This window comes from Trachurus trachurus (genome assembly GCF_905171665.1).
Source record: "Trachurus trachurus genome assembly, chromosome: 17".
NCBI lineage: Eukaryota > Metazoa > Chordata > Actinopteri > Carangiformes > Carangidae > Trachurus > Trachurus trachurus.
Genome location: NC_139900.1, coordinates 22,491,090 through 22,518,946, shown reverse-complemented (window position 1 = coordinate 22,518,946; position 27,857 = coordinate 22,491,090). Strand labels below are relative to the sequence as shown.

General features: G+C 41.6%; 3 protein-coding genes across 3 annotated transcripts; 1 reads left to right on the top strand and 2 right to left on the bottom strand.

Moving 5' to 3' along the window:
• Positions 1-2,588: 2,588 nt before the first annotated feature.
• nsun4 (NOP2/Sun RNA methyltransferase 4) lies at positions 2,589-7,239 on the bottom strand. The gene is made up of 8 exons (XM_083990856.1): positions 7,144-7,239; positions 6,497-6,710; positions 6,066-6,237; positions 5,813-5,967; positions 5,513-5,673; positions 5,289-5,413; positions 5,027-5,159; positions 2,589-4,105 (listed from the first exon to the last, which is right to left on the bottom strand). Exons 1-8 carry the CDS (start codon positions 7,234-7,236, stop codon positions 3,962-3,964), a joined length of 1,197 nt encoding a protein of 398 aa, XP_083846982.1. The 5' UTR covers positions 7,237-7,239; the 3' UTR covers positions 2,589-3,961.
• A 1,543-nt stretch (positions 7,240-8,782) lies between these two features.
• On the top strand, positions 8,783-10,368 carry LOC311000861 (cytochrome b-c1 complex subunit 6, mitochondrial-like). The gene is made up of 4 exons (XM_083991726.1): positions 8,783-8,923; positions 9,278-9,343; positions 9,670-9,831; positions 9,950-10,368. The coding sequence occupies exons 1-4, from the start codon at positions 8,876-8,878 to the stop codon at positions 9,980-9,982; spliced, it is 309 nt and encodes a 102-aa protein (XP_083847852.1). The 5' UTR covers positions 8,783-8,875; the 3' UTR covers positions 9,983-10,368.
• Positions 10,369-11,378: 1,010 nt separating this feature from the next.
• On the bottom strand, positions 11,379-26,536 carry pif1 (PIF1 5'-to-3' DNA helicase homolog; the record flags this gene model as incomplete). The annotated part of the gene is made up of 13 exons (XM_083992244.1): positions 26,458-26,536; positions 25,621-26,191; positions 25,330-25,453; positions 25,004-25,129; positions 24,064-24,217; positions 21,503-21,617; positions 21,046-21,152; positions 20,659-20,798; positions 20,191-20,297; positions 19,968-20,055; positions 14,452-14,597; positions 11,903-12,094; positions 11,379-11,426 (listed from the first exon to the last, which is right to left on the bottom strand). The coding sequence occupies exons 2-13, from the start codon at positions 26,170-26,172 to the stop codon at positions 11,379-11,381; spliced, it is 1,899 nt and encodes a 632-aa protein (XP_083848370.1). The 5' UTR covers positions 26,173-26,191; positions 26,458-26,536.
• Between the last annotated feature and the right edge of the window lie 1,321 nt (positions 26,537-27,857).

Below are 27,857 nucleotides of genomic sequence, written 5' to 3'. Positions count from 1 at the left end.
TTTGAGGGAAAAACACTTTAACAATTTGTTGCAACAAACACTGAGTACATTTCTCACATGGCATCATTAGATGTTATTGAATGCAACCCTGATGGGATCTTGGCCCTGTTCCACATGTGAAATATAAAAAACATACATTAGGACTAAGAGACGAGGAGAAAATCCTCTATCAAGTTTTAGGAAAATTGATTGTTATAGTACATTTTCTGGAAAATGAATATGGAACCTCTTTATGTAAATATCAAGCACAAAAATTACTCAACTGGAAAATTAAAGATACTTATTTATATCAGTGCCAGTGGTGGAAAGTAACCAAGTACATTTAATTAAGAACTGTACTTAATTATAATTTTAAGAAACGTTTTATACTTTTTCTATACTGGCAGGCATATATGAGGGGGCAGTCAGAAATGTGAAGGGGGCATCATGTGAACACATCATGCTCCAGCACTTTTCCTTCTCTGTGCTTATAGTAACTTCATTGAATTGGGTTGTTGGCTATGTGTCCAACCCCAACCTGGAGAAGTGGATTGCACTTTGTCAGGCCTCTACCTTTAGACCTGTCCAACTAGGGGCTGGGGTGGCCAACCAGGGTCTTAGAGCCCAAATTTTCTACTGTCGTAATGCAAAGAGCCACATTATATGGGGGGTTAGGGGTGCATATACCTGAAGATGCATTGCAAACCCAGAGGGGGTGAAAAAGGTGAGTAGCTAAACCCCTGTAGGGGAGTCTGGGGGCATCCCCCCCAGAACGTTTTTGTGATTTTAAAATGTGAGTGAAGCATTCTGGTGTACTCTGAGAAGAGGGGGGGGGGTGGTCTACTATGGTCAAGATGTACAAAACTGAAAGGTAGTCTTATGAATACTAAAAAAAAAAGAAAAAAGAACCGAACATTTTAGAAAAGAACACTGTCCCTTTTTTGGCGGATTTTTGTGCTACTGCAGATAATTTTGTCAACTTGTAATATACACATTTCTTGAGTATGTTAAAATGTGCTGTCTCAACTTCTAAAATTTGGATTTGAGGGGGCAAGACATTTATTTGAGGGGGCGCTGCCCCCTCTTGCCCCTGCGTAGAGCCGGCCCTGCATTTATGCCACTTTATGCTTCTACTCATTAAAATATCAAGATTGTCCCCTTTTACTCCTCTACATGATGACTGTACTTTTGAGAAGGGCCAAAACAACACCGATTTGTTAAAATAAGACAATGCATTAAGATTAAAACTGTTTCAAACATTTTATCTGGAATCGAGTTAAAAAAAAAAACACCTCTGAAAAAAGCATGAGCAAACAAAAGGAAAATAAAAGATTTTTTTTTTTCCAGGACTGAACAAGAAAATTACCTCACCACCAGACAACACAGTATAGAAAGACTTTTTCCATCTAAAAGTGTAACAATAAAATGCTTCTTGCACACTAATTGATCAATATCAATTTGTGTTTTTCAATCAATAATTAATATTTTTAATATTCATATTTTGATCATGCCACTTATATGGGCCAGTCTTCCACAAAATGAGTTATTTCATGTGTGACACTGTCAAAAATAATTAGCTTATAATATTTATTTACTTTTAGTTGTGTACAATTTTAAATGGAGGACATTTACTTGATGTAATTTACTCAAATGATCTGACCAATCCTTCGCAACTGGTCCATACAAAAAAAAAAAAAAAGATGTTGAAGAGATAGGCAAGTCAGAAACTGTCACACAGTCCAAGCTAATCACATATTGAAAAGAACATCCCAAAGTACAATCAGGATGGGTTTCATATCGGCCTCTAGAGGACAGTGTGTGATCCAGAGTCTGACATGACTTGTTGTGGTAGATGATCTATTTTAGTAAAGTTTCCTAGAATACCATCAATAAATCATGAGTGATAGTTGTGTCAAGAGACAACTGAATAATTGCCAAGGTATAAACAGTTTTTTTCTGAACATCAGTAATCTGACAAGAAAAACCACGGCATGTAACATTTTCTCTGCAGCCTGTGGCTGAGAGCAGCAGAGAGCACATCCTGCTGGGCTCAGTCTACACAGTGCATCTGTCACAAAGACCCCCACTGGTGAAATCCTCTCTCCCACCACCAACTGGGACACACGTGTGATCTTCACCTCTGGGCTGGAAAAAAATGCCACAGCGGGAACAGCAGCATCTGCTTAAACACACAGGCTAGAGGTAAGACTCCACTTGCCTCCAGGTGAGGTGTGCATTTACTTACCATAAAGACACATTGATGTTTGTCTGAAACCACTGAAGACAAAAAACTGAATCATTAACTTTAAAAACCTAACCCTGTACGTGCCCAGTTTTAATATATGGACTTCGTTAGTAAAAGCTACAAGATCATTCATTCAGGAGCTTATGTCATGGGAGGTGAAAATGTATGACTATGATGGTGTTTTTCATATTTATTGATAAAAAATACAACATTTAAATTGTGTTTGAGAACACAACAGAAGCATGGCTGTGTATTAAATCCATAATATTCATCTTTCTAATACACAGCATACATCTCCCTAACACAGGCTTACACACAAGGACACAAATGCATAGCGCTTCATTGGCTAATTCAATAATAAAGCAGGCAGCCAGTCGAGTCTATAGACAGGCAGAATAGAGAGTAAGTCATCTCTAACAGTCTGCCGTCTCCTGAGTGTTAAAACATGTAAATTTATGTAAGAGCCCATAGGAAACACATATTTACAATAGGTTTAGGTAATCACAAGATGCACGAAGAGGCATTCAGGGCCCTGGAGACGAAAGCAGTCAATACAAAAATTGTTTTTATGTGTCATTAATTCCCTCTGCATTCCCCGATACATCCCCCTTTTACCGCAGTAATACAGTAATCACTCACAATCGCACAGAAAATTATCTGCACTCATCTGTGGAATAAAAAAGCGGAGGGGCAAAACAGGGCGAGACGTCCCATTTTAGCTCTCTGCTGCCTCTTTAATGTTCATCTGGCAGCCGCATGGCTGCCGTCCATCCCTGCACGCGGATGGGAGTCAGCCCCTGCACTTGGAGCAGCTTAATGACAGTGGGATGTGGTTGGTGGACTCGTTAGACACACACATACACGTGCACGCACACACCTTCTTTCACGCTACATTGCCTGGGCAGGACAACATAAAGGGTCATCGGCGGTGTGATAGAAAAGAGGCACCTCTGCGCTCACATTAGGTTGTGATGAGAGTAAATGTTTCACCTCTGGGTGATGTCAATGCAGAATGGAGTCAATCCAGCTATAATAATGAAACTTGCACAGATTCAGATGTGAGATGCCAAATGGTCAAATAAGTCATTACCTGCCTGTTCATTATGGACTCCTTCCACACAGCCACATATCGCATTATTAGGCAAAGCCATCAAACCTGATGAATAACCATAGAACAAACCAGAGCCATTTCCACGAGAGAGTTAAAGAGAGCAGGTAATTCTGACAGGAATTTGTGTCTCAGTAATGAGACAACACGAAACATTCATCTCCATGCATCTGACACAGTGGAGGACATCCTGTATGTATGGACTGGAGTTTCTGCAACCTTTACAGACATATGCTTAGTGTCCTCTAGCGGCCACAGTAACAGGATATCATCACTCTTTAGCTGCTGTCGCCACCTATGGAGCAAAAATAAAACTGCAGGTTCCAGTGCTCAGTGTGAAAACTTCAACTGAAATAATTATTCAGGCATCCCCAATCTGAGAAGTGTCATTCCTGTTGGCTTGCAGTTCTCCAAAGGTCAATCAACCCACTGTTCAGCACTGTCCAGTGTGTCCACAGTTATGTCCATTAACCGGATGCTTCATTTACACCAGTGTCGAAAAAAGTCAAGTCCATCCGCTGTGCTCCAGTGAGTGCAGAGTGTAACTGAAGGTGTGCACTAATCTCAGTACTCGAGAAGTCAGAAGAAGTCCAAGAGCTTTTAAACAAACCTGTTCACCAGTCCCCGGTCTACGTCAGCCTCCTCAGCTTGCACATGTAGATTGGCCCAAAGTTGGCAGCTAAATGTGGGATGACCATCTCCCCCAGGTGGAGGTCAGGAGCGAAGTGAAACGTTTTCCTGAACATGTGCGTGAGGGGTTGGAGGTCGACAACCTGGAGGTGGACATGATTCAGGAAAGGTGGCGGGAGGAGAAAGGACAAAAAAAAGGTCAGTTGCTTGTGAGTTGTTTGGGTTCTGAAATCGTCACGCTGATTCTCCTAACGCAAAAAAAGACACACAACACAAACTGGGACATGCACCAAGAGCAGGTTTGTTAAGACTTTTTCCAACCCAGAAAAAGTCTGTTTATGGACCAGCAGCAACATGATTTCAGGTGTTATGTGCCAAACTTAAACCTTTATTATGATGTTTTTTTTAGTTAGTCCAAAATAATGTCTAAATAAAATTAATTTGATCTGGCATTTTTGGAGATGTGAGAATACAGCAGGTCACGCTGAAGCTCAGGAGATGACTGGTCCGTCCTTGAGCTCCATCATCCTCTGGTGAACAGTCTTATCTTGGCTTATAAATTGCAAGGTTCTTCATGTTATGCTCATGAAAATCTCATCTGAACCGATTTCTGTCTTACAAGCAACTAACAATTCTAGTTAAAAACTTTAGATCACAACAGTAACTCATTTAATAATGTCAGCCTGTAAATATGAGTAATGGGCCAGGCTCAGAGAGAACGTGCATGAGCTTGGACAGGGTTGGGCAGGATATTTTGGTCCCTTTCTGAGCTCTAGTTCATACTACGTTTTGCCTTGTGAAACTTTTTTATCCGACCCTGGCCCACTACTCCCCCTAGTGGTCTTAAGCACTAATGCAGCATTTCTTCTTCTACATTTCTTTTCCCTATTTTTTTTGTTATTTGTGTTTCATGTTCCCCCTTCATGTTTGTGCTTTCATTCTCATACAGGCTTTGTTTTAGGGCCATCAATTTACTGTTAATAATCATCCACGACTATGACGTGTGTCTCCACTCTGCAGGATGGACATTTCTTCTTGATACTGACAGTGTGTGTCTGACTCACCTCAAGATGGATGTCGTAGTTTTCTTGAGCCAGATAGATGGCCTGCTCCACCACACTCAGGTTCTGTGTATGAGAGAGCGTGCAGGTGGAGTACACAATCTCCCCACCTGGACACGCTGCTTCAATTCCAGCTCTGCAGCAGAGAAACAGGGTTTGTTCATCTACATAAAATAATATTCTTTCATGTACTGTATATAATGTCTGTGTATATTGTGATGTAATAAACCATAGTAATGGAATTCACACAATGTTGAATACTTACAGCAGTAGCTCCAGCTGTACCTGTGGCAGCCTCTTTCTCTCTCCCATCCTCATCTTATTAAATATATTGTTGTCATCCTCCATGAGGGAATGTCTGTCTGTAGTGCAGGGAACGTCTACAAGGACCTGAACACGGAGGAGTGGGATTTGAATAAACACATGATTCCTTCAGGTCTGCACATTTCTCTGAGAATGGATGAATATGATCACGTATCAGGGCCTTACTCTGTCAAAACTGTGTGGTTCGATTTCCCCCCACTTGGTGCCATCATAGGAGGTGATGCGTAGGCTCTTGTCTGTCAAATACTCTTTGGGAACATAGCTTTGTAGGACCTTTTTCAGTCGCAGTGTCCGAGAAACTGACGAGTCATTTGCCCACAAAAACCCTTTGACAGACACAAATGGTGAGTTAATGACAACTGGCTGAGAGAGAAAAATATGGATGACTCACACAGAGAACAGGCAAGAGAGACTTTAGCATGAGCTGAGTGAGAAAGAATTCAAACGTAAAAACAGTCCACTTACTGATAGCCTGGGTCTGAAGTAACGTTAGGGTCTTTCCTCCAGGTGCAGCACAAAGGTCAAGCACACTGTGACCTTCTTGAACATCCAGTGCAAGACAAGGCAGCACAGACGCAGCATCCAGCAGGTAGTGCCCAAGCAATCTGTACGCGTCTGGTCTTAAAAGGACAAAAGAGTACAGAGAGTCAGAACACTCGTGTTTTTGATCGCTAGCGCCGATTTAGTTGGTTTTGTCCATGAAGTTAAATGAAATCACCTAGCAGGCTTGAATCTTGTGATATCCCCTCTTGGAAAAACAACACACTCGATGTTAGGACTAAGCTGGAGGGGAGATAGCTGCTGGCTGTCACTGTCAGATTTCCTTATGGGAACATCAGAGGTTTCTCTCTCCACGCCAACCTCAGATTCTGGCTCCAAGCGTTCCTGAGCTGCAAAAATATTGAAAAATATTGAAAAACTGAGAACTGAAGATTCAGCTCACCACAGTTAAATTCCTGCAGGGGATTATGAGATAAAATTACATTCATATCAGTCATATTCAAGAATAGTCTATAAAAGTGTTTTCCTTTTGACTCTATAGGACCACAAAAATAACACCAAATGTGGATGCAAAGTGCTTTCTCAACCAGGTTAACTAAGCAGCTGACATTGGCAGGTTCACTGTAAAATATAGAAATGAACACCTACCCTCTGTGTCGCTCACGAAGTCTCTGCATCCCTTTGCAAGAAGTTCTGTCAGAACAGCATCGTGGGAGAAACTGTTGATCAGGGCTCCGTATTTTCTCTCTGAGAGCAAAGCGACGCGAACCGATGGCCACAGAGGACCCAGTTGAGCACTGTAGGTGGCATCAAAGTGCTGCAGGGCCAGACTGGTAGGGGGATGCTTAGCATGTGTAGCAGCCTGTTACAAACATAGGGGGAGATGTTAATATGTTTTTGCTTTTGAATGGTTGAATAAAACACCTAGAATTATGGTCACAATTTGATAGGTTTAATTTTATATTTCACAATAAAAAAAAACAATAAAAGTGAAATACAATCAACTAAATGGACAGTGCCATTTAGCCTACAGTTTTTATCCACTGTCTGGTAGATACTGTAATTTATTTAATTACAGCTCTTAATTATTTCTATTTCAGGAGCTAGCACTCACTAAGCATCTCCGTGATGCAAACATTTATTTTCAAAAGTCAAGGACGTTTCATAGACATTTGCTTCATGTAGCTAGTTACTGTGGACAGGTGAAGATCCATTACACCTCTCGAACTGTGTCTAATTTTCACTGTTAACGACAATTATCATCAATTTTACGTATTGCTGTTTTCACAACTTACCCATTTCTCCTTCACTCGGTTTCGTCTGGGCGTCAAACTCCTTAAATCTTTAACTTTCCTCAGAAGAAATCTGGTGTCCATGAGCAGAGCCATGATGCGGTGTCACAGCTCTTCAGTTCCGACCACGCACGAGAACCAACCAAAACCAGTGTTCCGCACGTAAGACGTTTTCGAATGGGCGGGTCTTACACACACATGCGGAGTCGATGATTGGTCGAGAGAAACTTAGAACCTTTCTTAACCAATAGGAAGCTTTATCCGGTGATCCTTCTAGTCTATTCCTGTGTGTGACCAGAGAATTTCTAATATTGAGGAGAACTGCCACTCTCGTCCTACTTCCGGGTTTTCGGTACACGTCTCTGTCCATGTGGGGGCGCTCGCAGGCGAGTGCAGAATGAATGGGAGTCAATGGGGATACACCCCTAAAAATCCACTTTTCTCTGGAAATAATTTTTTGTCAAGTAATTTGAATATTATTATCAAAAGGGGGAAGCAATAAAATGCACTTGGCTGAATATTGGATTTTTTAAGTTCACTTTTCTGTTCTAAAAAGCTGTTTAAAAAACATGATGACGTCACAGACAAGAGGTGCTGCTTTACGGTAATTTCTGAGTCACCTCAGAGCACGATGACAGCCCGTCCAGCCCGTCTACAGAACCGCGGACCGTAACCATGTTATAACCCAGTGTCTGAGAAAGGCTGTTATAACCTATAACATAACATAATAATAATTTTTTTTTAAAAACATTTAATGCAGGCGATCGGTTCATTGTAAAATATTTATTTATTTATGTAAATGTGGTGAACGTAGGAGGCTACAGAGCCCCCAGGCAGCACTGCTCTCTGTCCAATACACAAATGAAGCTTCACTTTTCATTCAAACAATAAACTAATGCTACTGCTACAATTGTTAGATTTCATCAACCAGCCGGTGGTAAACCTCTAAAAACCTACGTGTAAGTTAATTAACGACCGTTTTCTCCGCCGGGATCGACGACAGAGGTACGCCGACCGAGCACATCAGCAGACCGGCTGCTGCCGCTGTGATGTCCCGGTCATTGCTCCACAGGTGCAGCTTCACTTCTCCGAAAACATCGGAGCAGACTTCTAAACAGCCGTCATTTGGATGAAGTGGCCGCATATTGGGAGACTAAACAGTTACTTTCTCGCTTGAAAAAATATTAAAAGTTAATAAAAGTGCATAATAACAGCGGTACAGAAAGAAATAAAACAGCTTTTCGCCCGTTTTACAGCTATTGTGTCATCAGGTGGGATCTCTGGTCGTAAATAGTCGCAAGTCCGTCACTGACCAATCAGCATGCATTAGCAGAATGCTAGCGTTTTATGGGCAACAACAGCCCAACCTGTAGGAAATCGAAAGGACAAAACTTCTCAACAATTTCACTTTTAACCTATAATCCATATTGATCTTGCAGAAACTACAACAATATTTGCAATTTTTTGACTATTACCAGGTGAAAGGGACAAATTTAGCCTTCTAGCTCCATAGGGCCCCATTCATTCTGCACTCGCCCGCGAGCACTCCTAGTGGAATTCTGGCGGAACTGCAACCAAGTTCGATACAATGGGGCTAATGGAGAGTGGCAAGGCTCGTCAATAGACTGGCTCTGGTGTGACTGACCCCTCGTCCTCGTCGAAGAAGCGGTGCTTCTGCTCACCTGGGACCTTACTCGTTTTTGGGGATATTGTGGTGAATTTCAGAGCAGTAATCATGGGTTTCGAAAGGAAAATGCTCACACACGGCGACCCCGACGACGAGGTAGCGAAAAATATCGTTATGTCTTTTTTAGTAGGTTTTCGTAAGTGTTACCCAACATGTTAGCGCATTAATGTTAGCACGACTCTGCTAGTAGTGAAGTGGTGTCACGTTCAGCGTCAACGCGTTTTAAAGAGTTTTTTTTTTCTCTTTAATTGTATGTATCAAATAAGGACAGTAGCTGAAATTGGTCTTAAATATATGAGTTTAGGAATTATGAGAGACATTTGGCTGATTTTTATGATAACAGTTTGTTCCAATGATCCTATCTTCTTTTGCATATTCAGAAGCACTATTGAACTCTTATTGTCAAGTCAGACTAACAAAATATCATCTGATATTATTGGCACTGACCAGGAGGAAGATGCGCCAGCTGAGGAGGAAGAAGAGGAGGAGGAGGAAGAAGAAGAGGAAGACATGGTGGTCAGTCTGTATTTTGTCTATTTTACTAACCCTCATAAGAGCAGAAGTGTAAATGTTTGTATGTATTATTTCTTATTGAGGAATAGAGGGGAAAGGACAAAATCTGATGAAAGACGTTAAAGCATCATTTTCTCATAGCGTGAAGGCTGCACACACATACAACGATTTGCATTACTAAATGTAATGTGGCTGGACTCAATTTATACTTTCATTGTGAATTGTAAATTAATTTTTTGGTCACCAACACAGCAGCCATGATCAAGCTACAGATTATACGTGTTGGCCCAAGTTCGTCTAATATCCCATTTCTCTCATGTCCCTTTCAGGACCCTCTAGAGACAATACGAGCCAAGTGTGAGCAGACTGAACATTGTGTGCACACCAAGGCGCGTTTGGAGGCCTGTGAAGCCAGGGTTGGCTCCCGGTCCCACACAGAGGAGGAGTGTACAGAAGAGTTCTTTGACTTCCTGCATGCACGGGACCATTGTGTAAGTGTGACACAAAAAGAGTGGACAAGGAGAGAAGCATACAACATATGTGGAGAGCTCAATCTGTGCCTTATTTATCTACCAGTGATAATGTGACATGTCTTCTTTCTCATTACAGGTGGCGCACAAGCTGTTCCACAACGTGAAATGACCCACCCCCCCAGTTACTACGATTTGCAGTTGTAGAATCTATTTAATTGCTAAAAAATTGTATAATAATCACAGAGTCTGTTGTTGTGTTCCTGTGTATTAATGTAAATTACCTTCCTCGGTTCCTGGACTAAAAAACACACACAACCTCTTCTTTAGACAGTTCGTAGAAGGGTCAGAAGCAGATTGTAAATTGTAAATCACTGCTTGTATAGACGTTGGGCACTATGGTCTTAAATGGATAGTTAAAGGGATAATTTCACTCATTATCTACTCACCCTCATGTCGACTAAGGGCTGGGAGAAGTTTCAGAGTTATCCATGGCTTCTCTGAGTTACAGGGGGTCTCGGCGTAGTAGTGCATGTCCATATAACGGTTGCAAATGGATACCAAAGACAGTTGGTATCCATTTGCAACCGTTATATGGACATGTACTGCTACGCCGAGACCGAGACCCGTAACTCAGAGAAGGCACGGATAACTCTGAAACTTCTCCCAGCCCTTAGTTGACATGAGGGTGAGTAGATAATGAGTGAAATTTCTATTTTGGGTGAACTATCCCTTTAAGGCTGTGAAAATACAGGTTCAGACTTTCATAACGTGGTCTCTTCATATGCAACTTTAAGAATGCTGCTCCAGAAATGGGGTTTACCTCAGGGTGGGTCATTGTTGTATCATGACAAGAACAATAAAGGTTTTCTTTAGTTTCCCACTTTGTCTGAATTGCTCCTCTTCATTGCTTTCCACTCATCTGAAAAGAGTAGCTTTTTATATGTTAATTACACCAGGCAACCAAATCATTAAGAGGGACATTTTTTCCATTTTTTTTTTGAGGGAAAAAATGGATTGTGTGATTAGTGTCAGGGTTGTTGGACTAGTAATAGAAATATCTCTCTAAATAATTCTGTCCTGAAATTACTAAAACCTTATGGAAGACAGTAAAACAGGTTTACCCAGCTCTATAGTTTACATTTTCCCACACAACAAAAAAACAAATTTTTGGGACAAAAAAAAAAGTATCTTATATCCCATTATTATCAGGTATATTACTAACTGTACTCACAGATTTTTCCTATGTACAGAAATGCTAAAAGATCCACAAAGTCCCAAAATGTATGTTGACTAAAACTTTATTTGAAAACATACCAAGAATCATGATAATAAATAATAAAAAATTAAAAAAAACAGCATTTTAAAAAACATGATCTCCAAGACCAGTTAGTTACAGAAATAAACACATGGTGGCAGTGTGACCTCAAGTACTGCAAGAACAGGACCTGTAAGGTTGACTGAATGTCTAACTGCAGATTTAATAAATCCATATCATCACCAGGAGAGTAACAAAATCCATGCACACAGTGCACAACATTACAGATGATGCAGGGGCAGTCTCCTTCCTACCAAGAGTTTTCTTTGTTTCTGCCAACAAAATCATCCATGGAGGCCTGAGGACAGGAGACAGAAAGTTATCACTGAAGACTGAATTAAAAACGATAGTGAGATATAAAGGCTTTCTCAGCCACAAAATGTAATATAGAGGTTAGATCTTCATCGTGTTTTCTCTTTGTGACGGAATACAAGATATATGTACTGTATTAAATACAGTCTCTAAACCATGGGTGTCAAACTCATTTTAGTCCACGGGCCACATACAGCGCAATTTGATCTCAAGTGGGCCACACCAGTAGAATAGTAGCATGATAACCTATAACGATTCCCTTTGTTTTAGTGCAAAGAAGTACAAGTGCATCTGAACTATACATTTACAAAACATTATGAACAACCTGAAATTTCTTGAGAAAAATACGTGCAATTTCAACAATATTCTTATGTAATTTTCACACTTGGCAAATTCATCCCGTGTGGGCCATGTGTTAAACACCCATGCAGTTTTGACAGAAAGTGGAGCTGCTGTACTAACCTGCATGAGCAGCCTCTCCTTCCTCAGTTTCCTGTAGAAGACAAGAACATCTGGATCCGAACGCACCACGCTGGGGTCAAAGTCCATGACCCTCAGACCCTCCAGGCTCCGAGCCCGAGACAGAGCCACGTAGGCCTGACCGCTCTCAAAGACGCGTGCCAGAGAGATTTCAACACAATCCAGTGTCATCCCCTAAAGGAAATAACACACGACTTGTTCACAATTTGTGTCACAATCTGCCTCGCTGGATGGATACATCCCTGACTTACTGTAGGGATTTCTGCACACCGCATTAGGATATCAAAAATCTGCTTTAGTACTATTTTGTGAAATTGGAATTAGGAACAGTAACCTACAGTACTGTCCGTCAAACACAAGATTGAACCATTTTTCTTCAACACAGTTTCAAGATTGAGAGCCACAGGGCCAATATCCCCTGTATTCTTTTATGTCCACTCATTTCCTCTGAAGGGATGCAGGTGTGGGATTTCTTCTTATTTCCTTGCTCCTCTGCTTCCTGCAGATCAAACACTAGTGACACATTGACTGTGACCAATGAATTCAATTATCCAGAGGGCCTCATTTCCCCTCTATAACCAATTTCATAGTGTGAGGATATAGGTGTTTGCCGTGAGAGCCAAGTGGGAGCCGTTGATGAGGCCGCTCAGTGCTGATGACACAGTTACAGCACATTTGTGAATAACAGTCACACTGGGTTAATGTTCAGGTTATCTGATCAGGTCTCTATGGCAATTTCCTCATCAAATAGCATTTTTGTGCCTAGACTCACCTAGCATGAGTTCCTATGAATGATTTTAAAACTGCTCCCACGAACATTTTTTCCTGTCATTATATTTTTAGCAGAGACAATAAAAATACTTCCTTAATAAAAGTCAGTTATGCTCTGGAAGTGGAAGTAATCTGCTAAGTTTCTCCATGTGATCATTCTACAAATAAATACAGCTGCACAGCATAGCTTTTCTCTTTCTCTTATGCATTTGGTGTTGTTTAATTTGTGACCATGTAATCAATTCAGCTCTCCCTTCTGTGACAACATCCAGATATCAAACTGCTTGACAAAAAAAAACAATTAAAATTTCGGCATTGTGTTGGTGCTTAATGAAATGTTACAGAATAATGAAAGTTAATATGAATTCATCTCGAGGGGAAAGATGAATGCCTGTTCAGTTTCATGGCAACACATTCAACAGTTGAGACCTTACAACTAAAAACACAGAGTCAGGCTCCTGCTGGAACAGTCAGGAAACCACTATGTTGTTACAGTTCATCCAATTCGGTTAATTAAAAATGGAAACCGTTAATGTTCTGTTCTCGCTGGTGTGCTACCGTCAGAAAAAAAAAAAAAAAAAATCTGTCTATGTGAACAGAACATCTGTCAGGAGAAGAGCAGAGTATTTTCCTTGAACACAGTCTACATTTCTGACATCACTCTCATCTTAACCTCATGGGACGAGCAATACAACACTGATCGCTCTTCAAGGCCAGCCCACCGCTGCTCTCAAAGCGTGAGCCATGTCTAACGCAGAACAAAGGACAAATACAATTGTTTCAGGCCAATTCAATTACAACAGCCATTAATCAACTGAGTCATTCATTTAAAAAAAAAAAAACTCACACAAAACTCTGGTGCCCCACGGCAACACTGAGGAAGCTCTGAACCAACAAGAAAGTACCATCAGTATTTCTTCTCTTAGATATTTAGAGAGAGAGCTTCTATATCTTCACCCTCCAAACACTAACCCCCAGAGGCCTAAACCAGGAGTATGATATTAAGCATTTTCTTTAGTCCCCTAAAAAGAGGTTTCTAACACTTTCTCTGTAACTTTAATGATTTATTAATAACTTTGTAACTTTAATGATTTATTAATATTTGTTTTGTAACTTTGGTGATCCTTTATATGTGTAATGTTGGTTGTTTATGCATTTGTATCCACTCTGGATCATATACACGTTGTTTACTTTTTTTCTTCTCTCATGATTATGAAATATTTGATTATTGTTTCACTGCTATGATGAAAACTTTTTGACTACAAATGGGTTCCCACTGATTATATTTGTGTTTTTCTGGGCCCAATTGTTTAATGATAAGTGTATGATGTTTTCTATATTTAAAAGATTTTCTATATTTAAAAACTGTATATTTAAAAGTGTATAATTAAATACTGTAAGCTGAAGGATGTGCCCCTTACCTTCAGGCTTGCCCCTCCTCACTTAATTGGACCTCACACCCATACACCTGTGACCCTATATATGGGTGTGAGCGTTCCTTTGTTCTGTTGGCACCTGATGAAGACCACACATGGTCGAAAACGTTTGTGCAAGTGCTAAATAAATCACTGTGACCTCCTTTAAGAGTGTGCGGGCAACCCTCTCTTTTTCTACGTTACTTTTTATTGCCCTGCACCTCAATAGCCTACAGCATGATGTGCATATAAAAACCTCCCTTTTCCAGATCTCTTAGATATTTTGCAATAATAAATAATGCAATAGTTGTATGAAGCTCATTGAGTGACTGGACCTGCACTCACCTGGCTCTTGTGGATGGAGATGGCCCAGGCCAGTTTGAGCGGCAGCTGCTGTCGACTCAGATGGATCCCACCACCGGACTTGAAGACCCAGCGCTCTTGCTTCAGCACCTCCGTAACGCCGCACAGGAATCTCACACGTGGGAGTCCTGAGCAGGATGAGGAGAGGGTTTGTGTAAGAAGCTTACCACCAGTAAAGTAACTTGTCATGTTTTGTTTAGGACTATTTAACAAAAAAAGATGGATGAGTTCTCTCTATTAAAAATCCTCCAGTGATAATTTTCGTGTTAATGGAAGGTGACAGCACCAATGCAGCTCTGAAATGTAAGTGCTGAACTGAAATTACCGTTTAGAGAGATGGAGAGTCATTTTCTGAGGGTAATTTTGTGGCAGGTAATTTTCTGGAATTAAGACTGATAGCTACAGATGAGAGTCATTTTCTGGTCTGGTTTAGGCGAGACCTTGGAGTGGATCAGGTCATGATCAACAGCAAGGACAGTAATACTACTATCTTGTAGCTGCAGTTACTTATACAGTATATACATGTTTTAAAGTGAATGTAAGAAAGGGGGTGGCCCCTGTATGTATTTGAGTACCTCCTACAGACACACGTCAGAAATAAATGAAAATAAAATGCAGCACAAACAACTGGCAGCTTGAAGACTGATACCACTCAAGTCTGTATAGTGCATTTGAATCAGGAGACAGTTATCTTAGCATTAAAGGTACAGATCAGTGTAGATTGCAAGCAACTCAATCGTATTTTTCATGCTGCATTCACGTGAAATTGGGCAGACGGACGACAGCCGCTGCATGTAACGGCATAAACAAGCCTATATGTAAACAAAAACAAATACTCATTACATTTATTGTATCGAACATTTGTTGAGCCATACATTACTTATTGCATAGAGGTCTGGGGGTATGCGTATAAAACAATTACAAAACCAATTTTCATATTACAAAAGCAGTGTGCTTATAAACTGCTGTATGTAGAATATGCAGGTTTTTTTTTTTTGTTCTGTAAAAAATTTTAAAATGAGCGAACGGAACATGTTAATTTAAGAAGGGTAGGCAAAATAAGCTGATGCTTCAGCCTACACCTTTTCGGTCAAAGTGAATTGTATTGCTTGTTGTGTTTTTGTTCTGATTTGTTTTGTTTTGTATTTATACCTTTATATTTGTCTATTGTATTTGTTTTTATAAGACCGAAATAAACACACTAAACTAAACTAAGTGGTCCGTCAGCACAAGGCAAAACAATACACGTGACTATACTGTATGTTGTCATGGCGTTGTCGTATTTAGTCCTTGGGCCAAGACCCAAAATTTCACATATCGGTATCACCTGGGAGGGCAAATTCTAGTTGTGATTTTTTTTATTCCTATACACCCCTAGATTAAGTTTTGATATGATAGACCTTGCTGACTGGCAGCTTTATAGTATTTATCACCTCTTAAAGGAATAGACTGTTGCTGTTCAAAAACGAAAAAAGTGCTTTCCCTGGAACTCATCTTTCTTTCATCATATCCTCTCCTTTGGGTGTGTTTGAACTATTGGCCAGCCATAGAGACTTGTAATAAACCCTTAAGTAGTGTTTCAAGTAATTTATCTACAGTAATATAGGTGTAAATAAGCTTCAATTATCCGATGGTCAGGTCTAAATCATTGCAATGTATCTTCTAATTAAGGATACTTTTTGACAAATGTTATTTCTTCCCAATACCTTATTCCAGATAGATAGATAGATAGCTTTATTGACAATGAAAAAACTATGCTGGGTGGGGTGGTGGTGGTGGTGCCGGCTCACAGAACAACCATGTGGTGTACTGTGCACATTAAAACATTGGATCAGTTCTTTATTTTGGTAACTGAACAATGATGAACGCAGATCAACAAAATGTGAACAAAAGGTGGTGGATGTGAAACCCTGTCAATTAAGCTTGAGGCAGCGGATAATCTAAGGTTCTTCCTTCAAGTTTCTCGGTCTGTTGCCTCACTGTACGAAGCTCAAGTTGCTCAGGCTCTCCCTCCAAGCCCAGATATTCTGCTGTTCCAGGTAACAACATTATGCACTCAGATCCATCATCTAAGATGGCATAGGTATCAAAGGGTTTGTCCTTGTTAGAGAGTCTCACTTTAACAACGTTAAATTCTCAATACCAAGAATGCAAAGAACAATGAATTTGGGAGATCACAGGTACACAGAATGCTGAGACGATGCGTTCTCTTGATCATAGTGATTGTAACATTCCCACCAATGATCTCACTCTGACTGCAAAATTCTGAAAGCCTGCATCATCTCCAGAAATTACTCTAGGAAGATTTAAAATGGTCTGCATCTCTCTCATGGCCAGCTGGTGTGGTTGACCATACTGTCACTCTAAGGCTGCTAATGCCATAGTGAATGGTTGTGGATCATGTGCATAGGAAAGGGCAATATGGCGGGCAGAGAGGAGCTGTAACTGATCTAATAGGATATGAAATTTTTACAGTTCAGGTTCCTCTGTTGGCAACAAGTAAGTCAGAGCCATCTTCAACAGTATAAACCCATGAGGGTCATCATGGTTGAAATATGGGAATGAAGATCCCTCTACTCATGTTGAAAACCTGGAGCCCATAGTTTGCTGCACAGGAGCCACAGGTAAAGAGAAGCTCGGATTAGCAGGGGGAAAGCTCCAGTAAAGTGTGGGGCATATGATAGTGGAGCTGGCTGAGACACAGCACCTTGAGCTTGAGGTTGCTGTGCAGGCTGAGGGGGCATGTAATGGAATTGATATGGGACAACACTGCTTGGGTGATAAGCAAATGGTTTGGAAGACTGGGAAACCTTTCTGGGGTTCGGAGCAGGTACAGGTGCTGATTCAGACTGTGCTTTCTCACATTGGGGGGGCATTAGGGGTGGTTAGATGCATATGGTGTCTGTTGGGGCTCTATATTACATTCCTCTTCTGTATCTCCCTCCGAGTAACCCTGCTCATACTGCCCAACTCTGTCCATCAAGACTGAAACCATACCAACCATTATAGTTGTGCCACTCCAGCCTCAGATTCAGGAGGCTGTGATACAGGTGCCGCTCTGGCCTGTGGCTGTTGGGGAGGCCTGTCATAAAGTTAAGTCTGTAGATATCTTGGAGACATTCTCTCCCACTGTGGCCTTTCTCCTTGCTCTCTCCCATCATGTTGCTGAACGGGTCATGGGTCCATTTTCCAGCATGGGTGTTCGCTCCGGCTCGAAGGACCATGAAAAAACTATGTGTGATGTCTATGGATATTCTCATTCATCCAGGTTCATCGTTCTTTTCTGGGCAAACTGAATCGTAGGCAACTGGTCTTATATTTATCTGGGAAGACGTTTCGCCTCTTATCCAAGGGGCTTCATCAGTTATACGCAACAAGTCTCACTAGTCTGCACTAGCTAGACAAAGACAGTGGAGTAAGACCCAGGTATTTAACCTCTATGGGAGTGGTCACCAGAGTACCTGTGTGGGTGTGTTTACAAAGGTAGCCTACTGGTTTCACTTGACCATTGTTGGGGTCCCCTGTGACATGATGTGTGATGTCCAAAAAGAGTATTAAATGACTTTTAATGTTTTATTGGCTATCTGTGTTCTTTTTAGAATTAATGACAATCTGCCTATATGGGAAAATAACAAAATGCGGAAAAAAATTTAAAAGCTGCCCCTATGAAAAGGCTATCATATTTTAATTTACTTATATTGACCCTAAAAACAATTTAGTATAGGTAAGGTTTTGCCCACTTAAGTGATACCGATATCTGGTCTGGCCCAAGGACTAATGACATCTGGGGCCGTATTCACAAAGCCTTTTATCTTACCGCTAGGAGTGCTCCTAACTCGCACTAAAAGTTTTTACGTAGGAGTTTTTTCTTAAAAGCTATTCACAAAGCCGGTGAGACCCACTCTTACTAAGGATAAATCACTAAGAGCAAACTAAGAGTCACGCCCCTGGTGACGCCCCGTTGCTATGGATTACGTCAATTCTCGTGCACGAATTCGAGGCGCTCAACACGGTGATTGGTTGTTGAGTGCCGGCGGCGCCCCCCCTCCCCTCCCCTCCCTCCTCCTCCTCCTCCTCCTCCTCGCCGCCGCCCGCTCCGCTCCACTTTTTTTTTTTTTTTTGCCGTCAGGTCCGACGGGGCTTTTTAGACTGCTTCGAGTCTCTGCTGCCGAGTTGGGCTCTGAACTTTCTGTCTCTCTCTCTGCCATCTGCATCTTTCTGCTACAGTTTTTGTCGCGTCTCACTTTCTGCAGTGTGACGCTGTGCAAATGCAATGAGGGTCAGTGCGTCCACTCGCAAAGCAGCCGCTGGTTTTTTTTCTTCCCACATTTTAATATTAATTTTCACATTCGTTGACAGCCCTAATATTATATGGTGATCATAATAATGATGAGAAAAGAAAATGCATTACCCACATTTGTGGCCTATAGCAGGATTTGAACCCAGACTAACAATAAGTTTAGGTTACTGGAGGAGCAGCCCTATCACATGAGCTATTACTACTAACAGATGTGTGTGTCTAGCGCACCCACCAACTTTTTAAAAATATTTTTGGCTCACATCAGCATGACTGCATAGCAGCAGTCGCAGTTACCTCAGTTCGACCGTTGTGACGCCGATATTAGACAGTCCGTCATCGTCACTACTCCCGTTTTATAGCGAAAATGTTGTAGATGACAAAAAAAAAAAAAAAAAAAACACCGACAAAAAGGCACGTTGGGCATCAATGAGCAATGGGGCAGGTGCTCCAGCTCCCCCCTCTGCAGCAATTCGCAGTCCTCCAAAACAATTTGCCTGGCTGCAGCCATTTGCGATTCTTTGTGAATAGGTCTTACTGAGTTAGGAGTCCTCACGAGGACTTTTAAGCTCTCCCAGACTTAGGAGCTACTTTTAGGCATAAAATACTTTGTGAATTACTCTTATTTTAAAAAACTAGGAGTCCTAAATTTAAGACTGACACGCCCACTTTTTTTAGGAGTTGCTCCTAAATTCGGCCCTTAGGAGCTACTTTTAACCTTAAGATTCTTTGTGAATACGGCCCCTGGTTTCTTATCGACGGCCGTCTGCCCGACTGCAAATTCAGAGCTTATCGGATCACTTCAGTTTGTTGATGGGGGGGATTACTGGTTAATGAAAAACAGACTTTTGAACGAAATAATCGATTTTCATGACTAGATAACAGGAGAAGTTACACAATGTCCTTTAAGACTGAGAAGAGAAGCACTGATTTATCAGTAAATTCCCGAATCACTGGTGGACAGGTTTCTTAACTAAGAAGGCCACTGCTCCCGCCTGTGTCCTGTCTTTATAGGCTAGCTGTCTCCTCCTGGCCCTAGCTTGATGTGTTGGGTAAAAACACGAGTTGTATCAATATTTTCATCCATCTCTCGGCAGGAAGGTGAAGGATTAGGTTTCAGATAATCCTCTGCACTTCTCTTGGCAAACTGGATATCTGGCATTTAGCAGACTACTAGCTGGTCAAATAATTAAATACTCACCATGTTTTCCAGACTCAAAAGCTACAACAACCCCTCGCGCTCCATTCACCAGACCACGAGCAACATCCAGGTTCTTTGTCAGCATGACCTTTAAAGTGAGGATGTTAGGAAATATTTCAGATCATATCTTCACTCAAACCTGAGCACAGACACGTTAAAGGTGCATTATTGCAAGACACACTTCAGTCAGCACAAAGATTAAAATGACACCCTGCAGTTATACCTGAGCTCCCACTTTGAGTTGGATCAGTCGGCTGACAGGGCTGTGAGCGTTGATGGTCTTGACCAGGGCTGGGTCACTGTCAAGGGCCTCAAACACACGCACTGTGCCTGAGGGAGATTGAGATTGAAAAATATTTGAGTATGAAGCCATAAAAAAGAGGATTCTTTTGTCACAAATATTGTTAGTTTGGCCTTAAAACCACAAAAAACTGCCACAAAAAGACAACAACCAAAATTTAATAGCAAACACACGACCAAGAGTGTCCTGTTGCAGTTACAGAAAAGTAACCTAGAAACAGGAAATAACAGGGAAGGAGTCTGAAAACAAATGGCATCAGGCCGAGACTGTTGACACCTTGACAGGAGACAGTTTTCACCAAGGTTATTGCACATGACTCACACCACAGTAACAGTTCGGCCAGTTTTCATCCAAGAATTGAAGGGGAAAAAAGAAAAATAATAACCAGACCTGGAAGCTGCTGGAGTTTGTTCCCATTTGTGAGCTCCACATCATCCTTATGTGTGCACAGCCTGGTTGCTAGAATACCGTCCCTCTCGATGTGATGGTAGGCGCTTTCCATCAGCTTAGCCGTGACTTCCTCTGTCACCCTAAACGGTGTTGATTTAAAAAAAAAAAACACACTTTGTGTTTTCAAAAGCAACATTTTACAGCAGATCACAAAGGTTATGTGGAGTAAAAATGTCTTGATGTGCCTCTAAGTGCTGCGAATGCAATTATGCATAATTTACCATTTAGGTGCAAATGGACATTGCATTATTCTGCACGGTCTAAAAGAAATAGATGTGAATCCTGTGATCAGAATAGCTGAGAAACGGAGAGTGCCCTTTATTTTACCTGCCCACCCTCACGGCCTGCAGCAGGGAAATGAAGGACTGGTCCGTTTGCCTTCGCACTTCTGTTAGCTCCATGTTGACCTGGATGACCTTACGCCAACTCCTTGCCTGAAAAGTCCATAGAGGGGCACAAGTTTTTACATTAACATCCATAATGGAAAGAAGACAAGTCTATAAACGTGATCTGAAGTCATGGCAGCAGCACAGACAGAGTCTAAAATGGAGTTCAGTTATGACTTACCAACACCACATCACTGAAATAACAGAATAGGAACACTTCTACAATACCAATGCACCTATTCAGTTTCATTTCCATTTAATTCAATGGAGAACATAAAATATGATATTAAAATCGTAGTACTGATCATAGGGTTGTGACAATTTTCTAGTATTTTATGTTCTATCAGCCATCATGTTACTGACAAAATAACAAAACAGACAGGAAGTTATGGACTGACCTGGAAACAGAAGCTAGCCTTCTCCTTTCCTTTAGAGACGGGAGGCAGCTGAAGAAAGTCGCCACATACAATCAGCTGGATGCCTCCAAATGGCTCAGTGGACCTCCTCACTGACCTGCAGGAGTACAGCCGTACATGACACTGAAGATGAATATGATGATTATAACATGCAAATGAATTATAACACAAAAAATAGTAAATTTAGTGCCTCATCAGACATAGTCGCAAATTAATTTTCTGTAGATCGTATCGATAACCATCCCTCTTATAAAAGGGGTTAATAAATAAATAAAGGTTAATAAAGGTTAAAAAAAAAAAAAAAAAAATTCTGAAAGAGGTGAGCCACGACATGTTTGTTTCCATGGAGAATATTTATATTTCACACAAGGGGGATTCAATTCATGATGTAGTGAAGGAAAAAGCACTCTGTATAACTTAAATATGTGAAATAGTAGTTGTGACTCTGTAACATTGTATTGTTACAAAATAACTTGCTGGTTTGGTCCATTTATAATACAAACAAAGAAATGTTTGTTCAACTCTCTGATGTATCTTTGTTCAGCCACAGTGGCTCTGATGGCTGATAGTGATCAGTTCATCTATTTATCAGAACAGACTCCTGTTGCTCCTTCTAATAATATAAGAAGCATTATTATTACAGCTGAGGCGAGGAAGTGTACCCCCTGTAACCTTGACTTATCGTTCAATAATATTTAATATCTGCAACAATACAGCACCACACGCACCAGGGTGCTGCTGAGCTGTAAAAGAAAATCCAGGATTTTATCTGGATTGACTGGGGCTATAAACTGGAATATTGAAATGAAGTGGAACTAATATCAGCACTGTAGCTGTAATGTTAAAATTCTTCCTGCAGGAGATAAAACCCATCTTCTCCTGCGGGAAGAAGGTTTACTTAAAGTAAGTAAGCGATCCGGTCGTTTTGGCTAATGCTGCGTTCCAGGCAGGCTTTTGAAACCGTAAATTACAGCTTCAAGTCACAACTTACGACTTTGTAGCGTTCCAGGCAACCCACTCGTGTTTTTCCGACCAGTTTTACCTGTGAAAGTCACTATAACGGCCACTCGTAACTTCTGACCCGTGAACTCGTACCAGATCGAACTGGTACGACTTCACAGGTCGGAAAAACACGAGTTACGGGTTGCCTTGAACGCACCATAACAGTCCTCGTCCCTACGTCACCACATTCACGCGCATCCCTTGGCTGCACACACAGCCCTTCATGCCGTTCTCTCTCCTCATTGGATAAAACTTGTAGGATACGAGAAAAGTTTTCTCCTCGGCTCAGCGCAGAGCAGAGTGACTGACAGACCCGTGTTTCGGTCCAAACACTCTATGTAAGTGATTGCTGTCGGAAGATAGAACTATTAAGACTTATATTAACACAAAAATATCGCTTACTTCTGCTTTAACTTCCGAGCAGCACTTTGTACTTAATGTGAAATAATATTGATGGTGAAGAGGAGTGTGTGAAATCTCAAATGTCCCTAATTGTGTTTGGAAACACAGCATGAGAATAGGTGAGTTATTGCAGACAGTCAAAACGTTTTCAAAATTTTCAAAATTTAAACCTTTCAGTAAACAAATTTTAGCTCCAAATGATCATTTAGCCTTAGAAAGGGCAGTCAATGTCAAGCAACATCCACCGAGTCTGATTTAATTTCATAAATGAAATTACATTAAAGCAGAAGTGAGTGATCCGGTCGTTTTGGCTAATGCTGCGTTCCAGGCAGGCTTTTGAAATCATAAATTACAGCTTCAAGTCACAACTTACGACTTTGTAGCGTTCCAGGCAACCCACTCGTGTTTTTCCGACCTGTTTTACCGGTGAAAGTCACTATAACGGCCACTCGTAACTTCCGACCCGTGAAATCGTACCAGTACGTCTTTTTGTACAGTCTATGTACCAGATCGAACTGGTACGACTCCACAGGTCGGAAAAAAACGAGTTTCCTTGAACGCACCATAACAGTCCTCGTCGCTACGTCACCACATTCACGGCGTCCCTTGGCTGCACACACAGCCCTGCATGCCGTTCTCTCTCCTCATTGGATAAAAACTGTAGGATACGATAAATGTTTTCTCCTCGACTCAGAGCAGAGCAGAGGGACTGACAGACCCGTGTTTCAGACCAAACACTCTATGTAAGTGATTGCTGTCGGAAGATACAACTATTTAAGACTTATATTAACACAAATATATCACTCACTTCTGCTTTAATTACCAATGACAAATCTTTTTCTCTGTGAGGGACAAATGAAAAAACACATTGACACAGCATCCAAAAACTCAATATGAAGTTCAGAAGTTGAAGAAGTTCAGGAAAGTTTTGCATAGAAATCTTATTTTACCTTCATTATGCACAGAGGAATTTGTTTGGTGGAGGTCATCCATTATTTACACATGGCTTCTACTCCAATATTAGACTCATAATAAAACAGCTGCAGCTTACAAGTAATAATTACAGGAAGCCCTTTAGCCATGATAGATTACACTGATACTAAACTCAGCCATGTCGTTCACTTTGAATCTCACCCCACCTGGCAACTGACTCGAGCTTGTCAAAGAACTGGGCCTCCACCATGGAGATCTCATCGATGATGAGATGTCGACAACTGGTCCAGTGCTGCAGCACCCCGGGCCTCTGGGCCAGCTCGATGCACTGCTCCAGGGGGGCGGAGCCTGAACCAACACCTGGAAAGGGCACGGATACAGAAGATGGGACACAGATCAAATGATCCCTTATCATACTGAAATTAAACCAAACATATCTGTTTACATGGAAATACAACAACAACAGAAACTTTTTTTTGCCTTTAACTGACAGATTAGTGGAGAGAAACAGTAAAGTGGGGAGAGAGGCTTGGGGAATGACACACAGTTTACTTTGGCACAGTCAGGGGGTGAACCAGAGATAAATGCTTTGGGCATTACCAACATGGGACATGCTCTTAACCACTCGACCGTCCCTACAGAAACTATTTTGATTATTATTGTTTCATTCACATTTTAAACTAAATGCAAAAACACACCGCATCCACTTTCTCAAGTCTGACAACTTGCTGCTTTTTTCTGCAAGGTAAATAGAAATGTCTCTGCTTGGTTTATGCAACCAACAGTCCAAAACTCAATCTGAAATTTGAATAGTATGGCAGCTCTACTGATAAAGTTTGCAGTTCTGTGTGAGCACAGCAGAGAAGCATGTGTCCTCCTCCACATGGCTAAATTTTGAATGGACCCCATTTCTTTAAATAAATGAATGTCTTTCAGGCTTTTATACCGTCATTTACAGGACAGCTGGAGAGAGACAGAGTGGGGAGGGGGCTCTAGTCTCCATTTATAGGGCGCCTGCTCTACCTGCTCTACCCTGAAACCATCAAAATAATCAATTACTTCTATTGTTTTCACTGAAACTGCTTATTCCCAACCCCTAATTATGAGCCAAACAAACACATTTGCGTCAGAGGCAGAACAACTGACCTGCAAAACTATGTAGGGTTGTTCCTCCAATGTGACATGCAGCCACTCCTGTGCTGGCTGTGGCAAATGTGCTCTTTGGAGGAAGAGATCCCATGATTCTCTTCAGTAGGAAAGACTTCCCTGTACCTGAAAATCAAAAGTCATACGAGCTCAGAGCAAACATACGACAGTGTGTGCTTTCACCTAATGGGAAAACACCATAAATATATCTTGAAAGCAATTTTTAAGGAACAAAGACAAAATGAGTCAGTCAGACTTTCTATTGAATCTCTTTCAGACACCTCACCATTGTTATAAAAATGCCAGCTCGCTGTCAGACACTTTACCTGCACTCCCAGTGAAGAAGACGTTCCTGCCGCTCAGCACTGCACTGAGAACAGCAGCCTGTTCTTTATTGAGTTTACGTGACGGCAGAGACAGGATGGGCTTCTTACTCGGGTTCGTCTTCACCTGAAACAGTCGCCACAAAGTTGCAGACAAGTGATTCCAAACAGCAACAAGCATTGTGCACATGGTAAATTCATGATAGAGTATGATAAAATGTGAATTAGAATAAAAGCAGTTGATCTGAAACGAGAGGTTGAAGTGAGTACACAGGGCCAATGTGGACAACTCACTGGGCTAAAGTTGGTGTCACTCCTTGACCTCTTGACCTGCTGGCCTGGTCTGGCTGCTGCCATGTTACTGCTGCGCTCCGTCAGACCCTTGGGAGCCGCTTTACTCATCAGCTCATTGACCTTCTGGATGTCCTTCTGCTGCAGGGGGCTGATGGCCTCGAAGCTGCGGGGCAGACCGGCTTTCAGCTTCTCTCTGCCGCTCATCGGCTTGCTGCTCTGCAAGGCCCGGTGTTTGATGCTCAGGGTTTTGAGGAAGAGGCTCAGCTGGTCGGGGGGGCAGTTGGAGATGAGCACCTGTATGTTTTCAGGGAGCAGTTTGACGGTGCATTTGCCATCTCTGACGAACTTGGTGAAGAGTTTGAACTCTTTCAGGTGGTAACTCTGCGGGACTTTTCCGTCGTGGACGCGGAGGATGATCTCCTGGAACTCGTTCCTGCCCAGGATCACGGAGGCTTTCCGGATGGTCTGCCTCCGGGTGGCCTGTCCCGAGGCGTTGAGCTGCTCCACCGTCACACAGCACTGCAGCTGGGATCCGTCCTCTCCGGCGAACATGGCAGCTGCAGCAGCTCTGCTAAACACAGAAGCTGACGTTAATGTGTGAACACCACATGAACAGTGTCTCCATGTAGCGCCGTGTAAACAAGGAGACACAGCGCGACAGTGTATGAAATAGGAAGAACAATGTTTGCTCACGAGTCACCACAATGCTGCATTTAAACAACACAAACATCACACATCGTGCTCTCGCTGTGGATCATAATGTAACATTTTAACTTGACACCGCGATCAGAAACTTTAAATGCACTTACAGTAGGCTACTTTCAATCCAGCTCTTACCTTTATATATCTTTGATAAACTTCTTATCTCCGTCTCTCTTCCTCTGTCTGTCTGTGCAGCTGCTTCGTCTCCAAAAACGCGAAACAAACGATTTTCAAATTGTCGGGTGCTTGAAATCAGCCAATGGCGGCGCGACGCTCCTGGCCAATCAGAGGGAGGAGATTTAACAAAGCAGCCAATGGGAGCGCAGAAGGGACGCTCCGCGCGGCGTCCGGACCAATCGAAGAGAGCCCGGCGGATGACGTCATATTGTGAGAAAACACATGCATGGTAAACGGAAACAGCTGCGGAGTTCAGGTTTTCTTCACAATATATAGCCTACGTGTTAAAAAACGACGCGTACATTCTCCCAGCCTGTGTCTATAATAAAAACATTTAATCCAAAGAGAAGTTTTGGTTTCATTTAGATCACGATAAGTAAGTTATTCATATCTCAGAAATTACTGTATGAAACATCATGACATAAACAAACGTAGGCTAGAGTAAGCTCAATCAAAATTGTAGCCTACTTGAGTAAATTCATGTAAGCCTAGTTACTTCTTGTCTGAAAACAAAACACCTCTGGCAGCATGAAGAATGATGCTGCATTTGCACCCATCAGAAGATAGGCTCCTAAACAAAGAAACAGTAGAATGTGAAATAGGCTATCCAACAGCAACTCCAAAGTCGTGTTTGGTCAAAACTCGACCTCAATGTGATTTTCTTGCGCACATTCATATTAGAGATGAAGGTTATGATGTCGAGTGGGGGATAAACAAACAATTCAATATCCATGAGCTCTCCTATGTCGCACAGCTTCATATAAATACCCTGGAGTGACTCATTGTCATTTCCTCATTATTATTGATAATAACACGCACGCACACACACACACACACACACACACACACACACACACACACACACACACACACACACACACACACACACACACACACACACCACTTAGCAATAAACCATCCATCATTTTCAGATTACCATACCATCACACTTCCCAGAACCTGGGCAAAGGGGAGAACATACCCCCACAGTGAGCAGCTGTCATTAGATAAGGTCGACCAAACACAGTACATTTTAAAGTGACTCTCACTCTGATCCTTAAGCAATGAACTGTGACAGCCAGGTAATGTGAGTGTGTTTGATCAGTGTGAGTAGGCAGAATCTAGTAAATGTCTCAGAAAACCAAAATGTGATAAGGAAGAGAAAGTAATAAAGCAAAGAAAGAAAAACATTATCATAATCTACTGTAAACATTTATGTTTAGAGTCTTGGTAGGAGGAGACATGTATTGTAGGCAAACAGCTTCCACTGATGACAGTATTGCAGCAGATTAGGCCAAAAACATTTTTGTGTGAAACTGCAATGACATCTCAGAAGTGTTCAAATCATAGACTGTATA

Bases quoted from the DNA above. Each gene is read 5' to 3' on its own strand.
- nsun4 (XM_083990856.1), bottom strand. From the start codon at position 7,236: ATGGCTCTGCTCATGGACACCAGATTTCTTCTGAGGAAAGTTAAAGAT. The intron at 6,711-7,143 runs GTAAGTTGTGAA...TGTTTGTAACAG, and splicing joins ACCGAGTGAAGGAGAAATGG to GCTGCTACACATGCTAAGCA. The intron at 4,106-5,026 runs GTGAGTCAGACA...GTCCACCTCCAG, and splicing joins ACTACGACATCCATCTTGAG to GTTGTCGACCTCCAACCCCT.
- LOC311000861 (XM_083991726.1), top strand. From the start codon at position 8,876: ATGGGTTTCGAAAGGAAAATGCTCACACACGGCGACCCCGACGACGAG. The intron at 8,924-9,277 runs GTAGCGAAAAAT...GGCACTGACCAG, and splicing joins ACGGCGACCCCGACGACGAG to GAGGAAGATGCGCCAGCTGA. The intron at 9,344-9,669 runs GTCAGTCTGTAT...TGTCCCTTTCAG, and splicing joins AAGAAGAGGAAGACATGGTG to GACCCTCTAGAGACAATACG.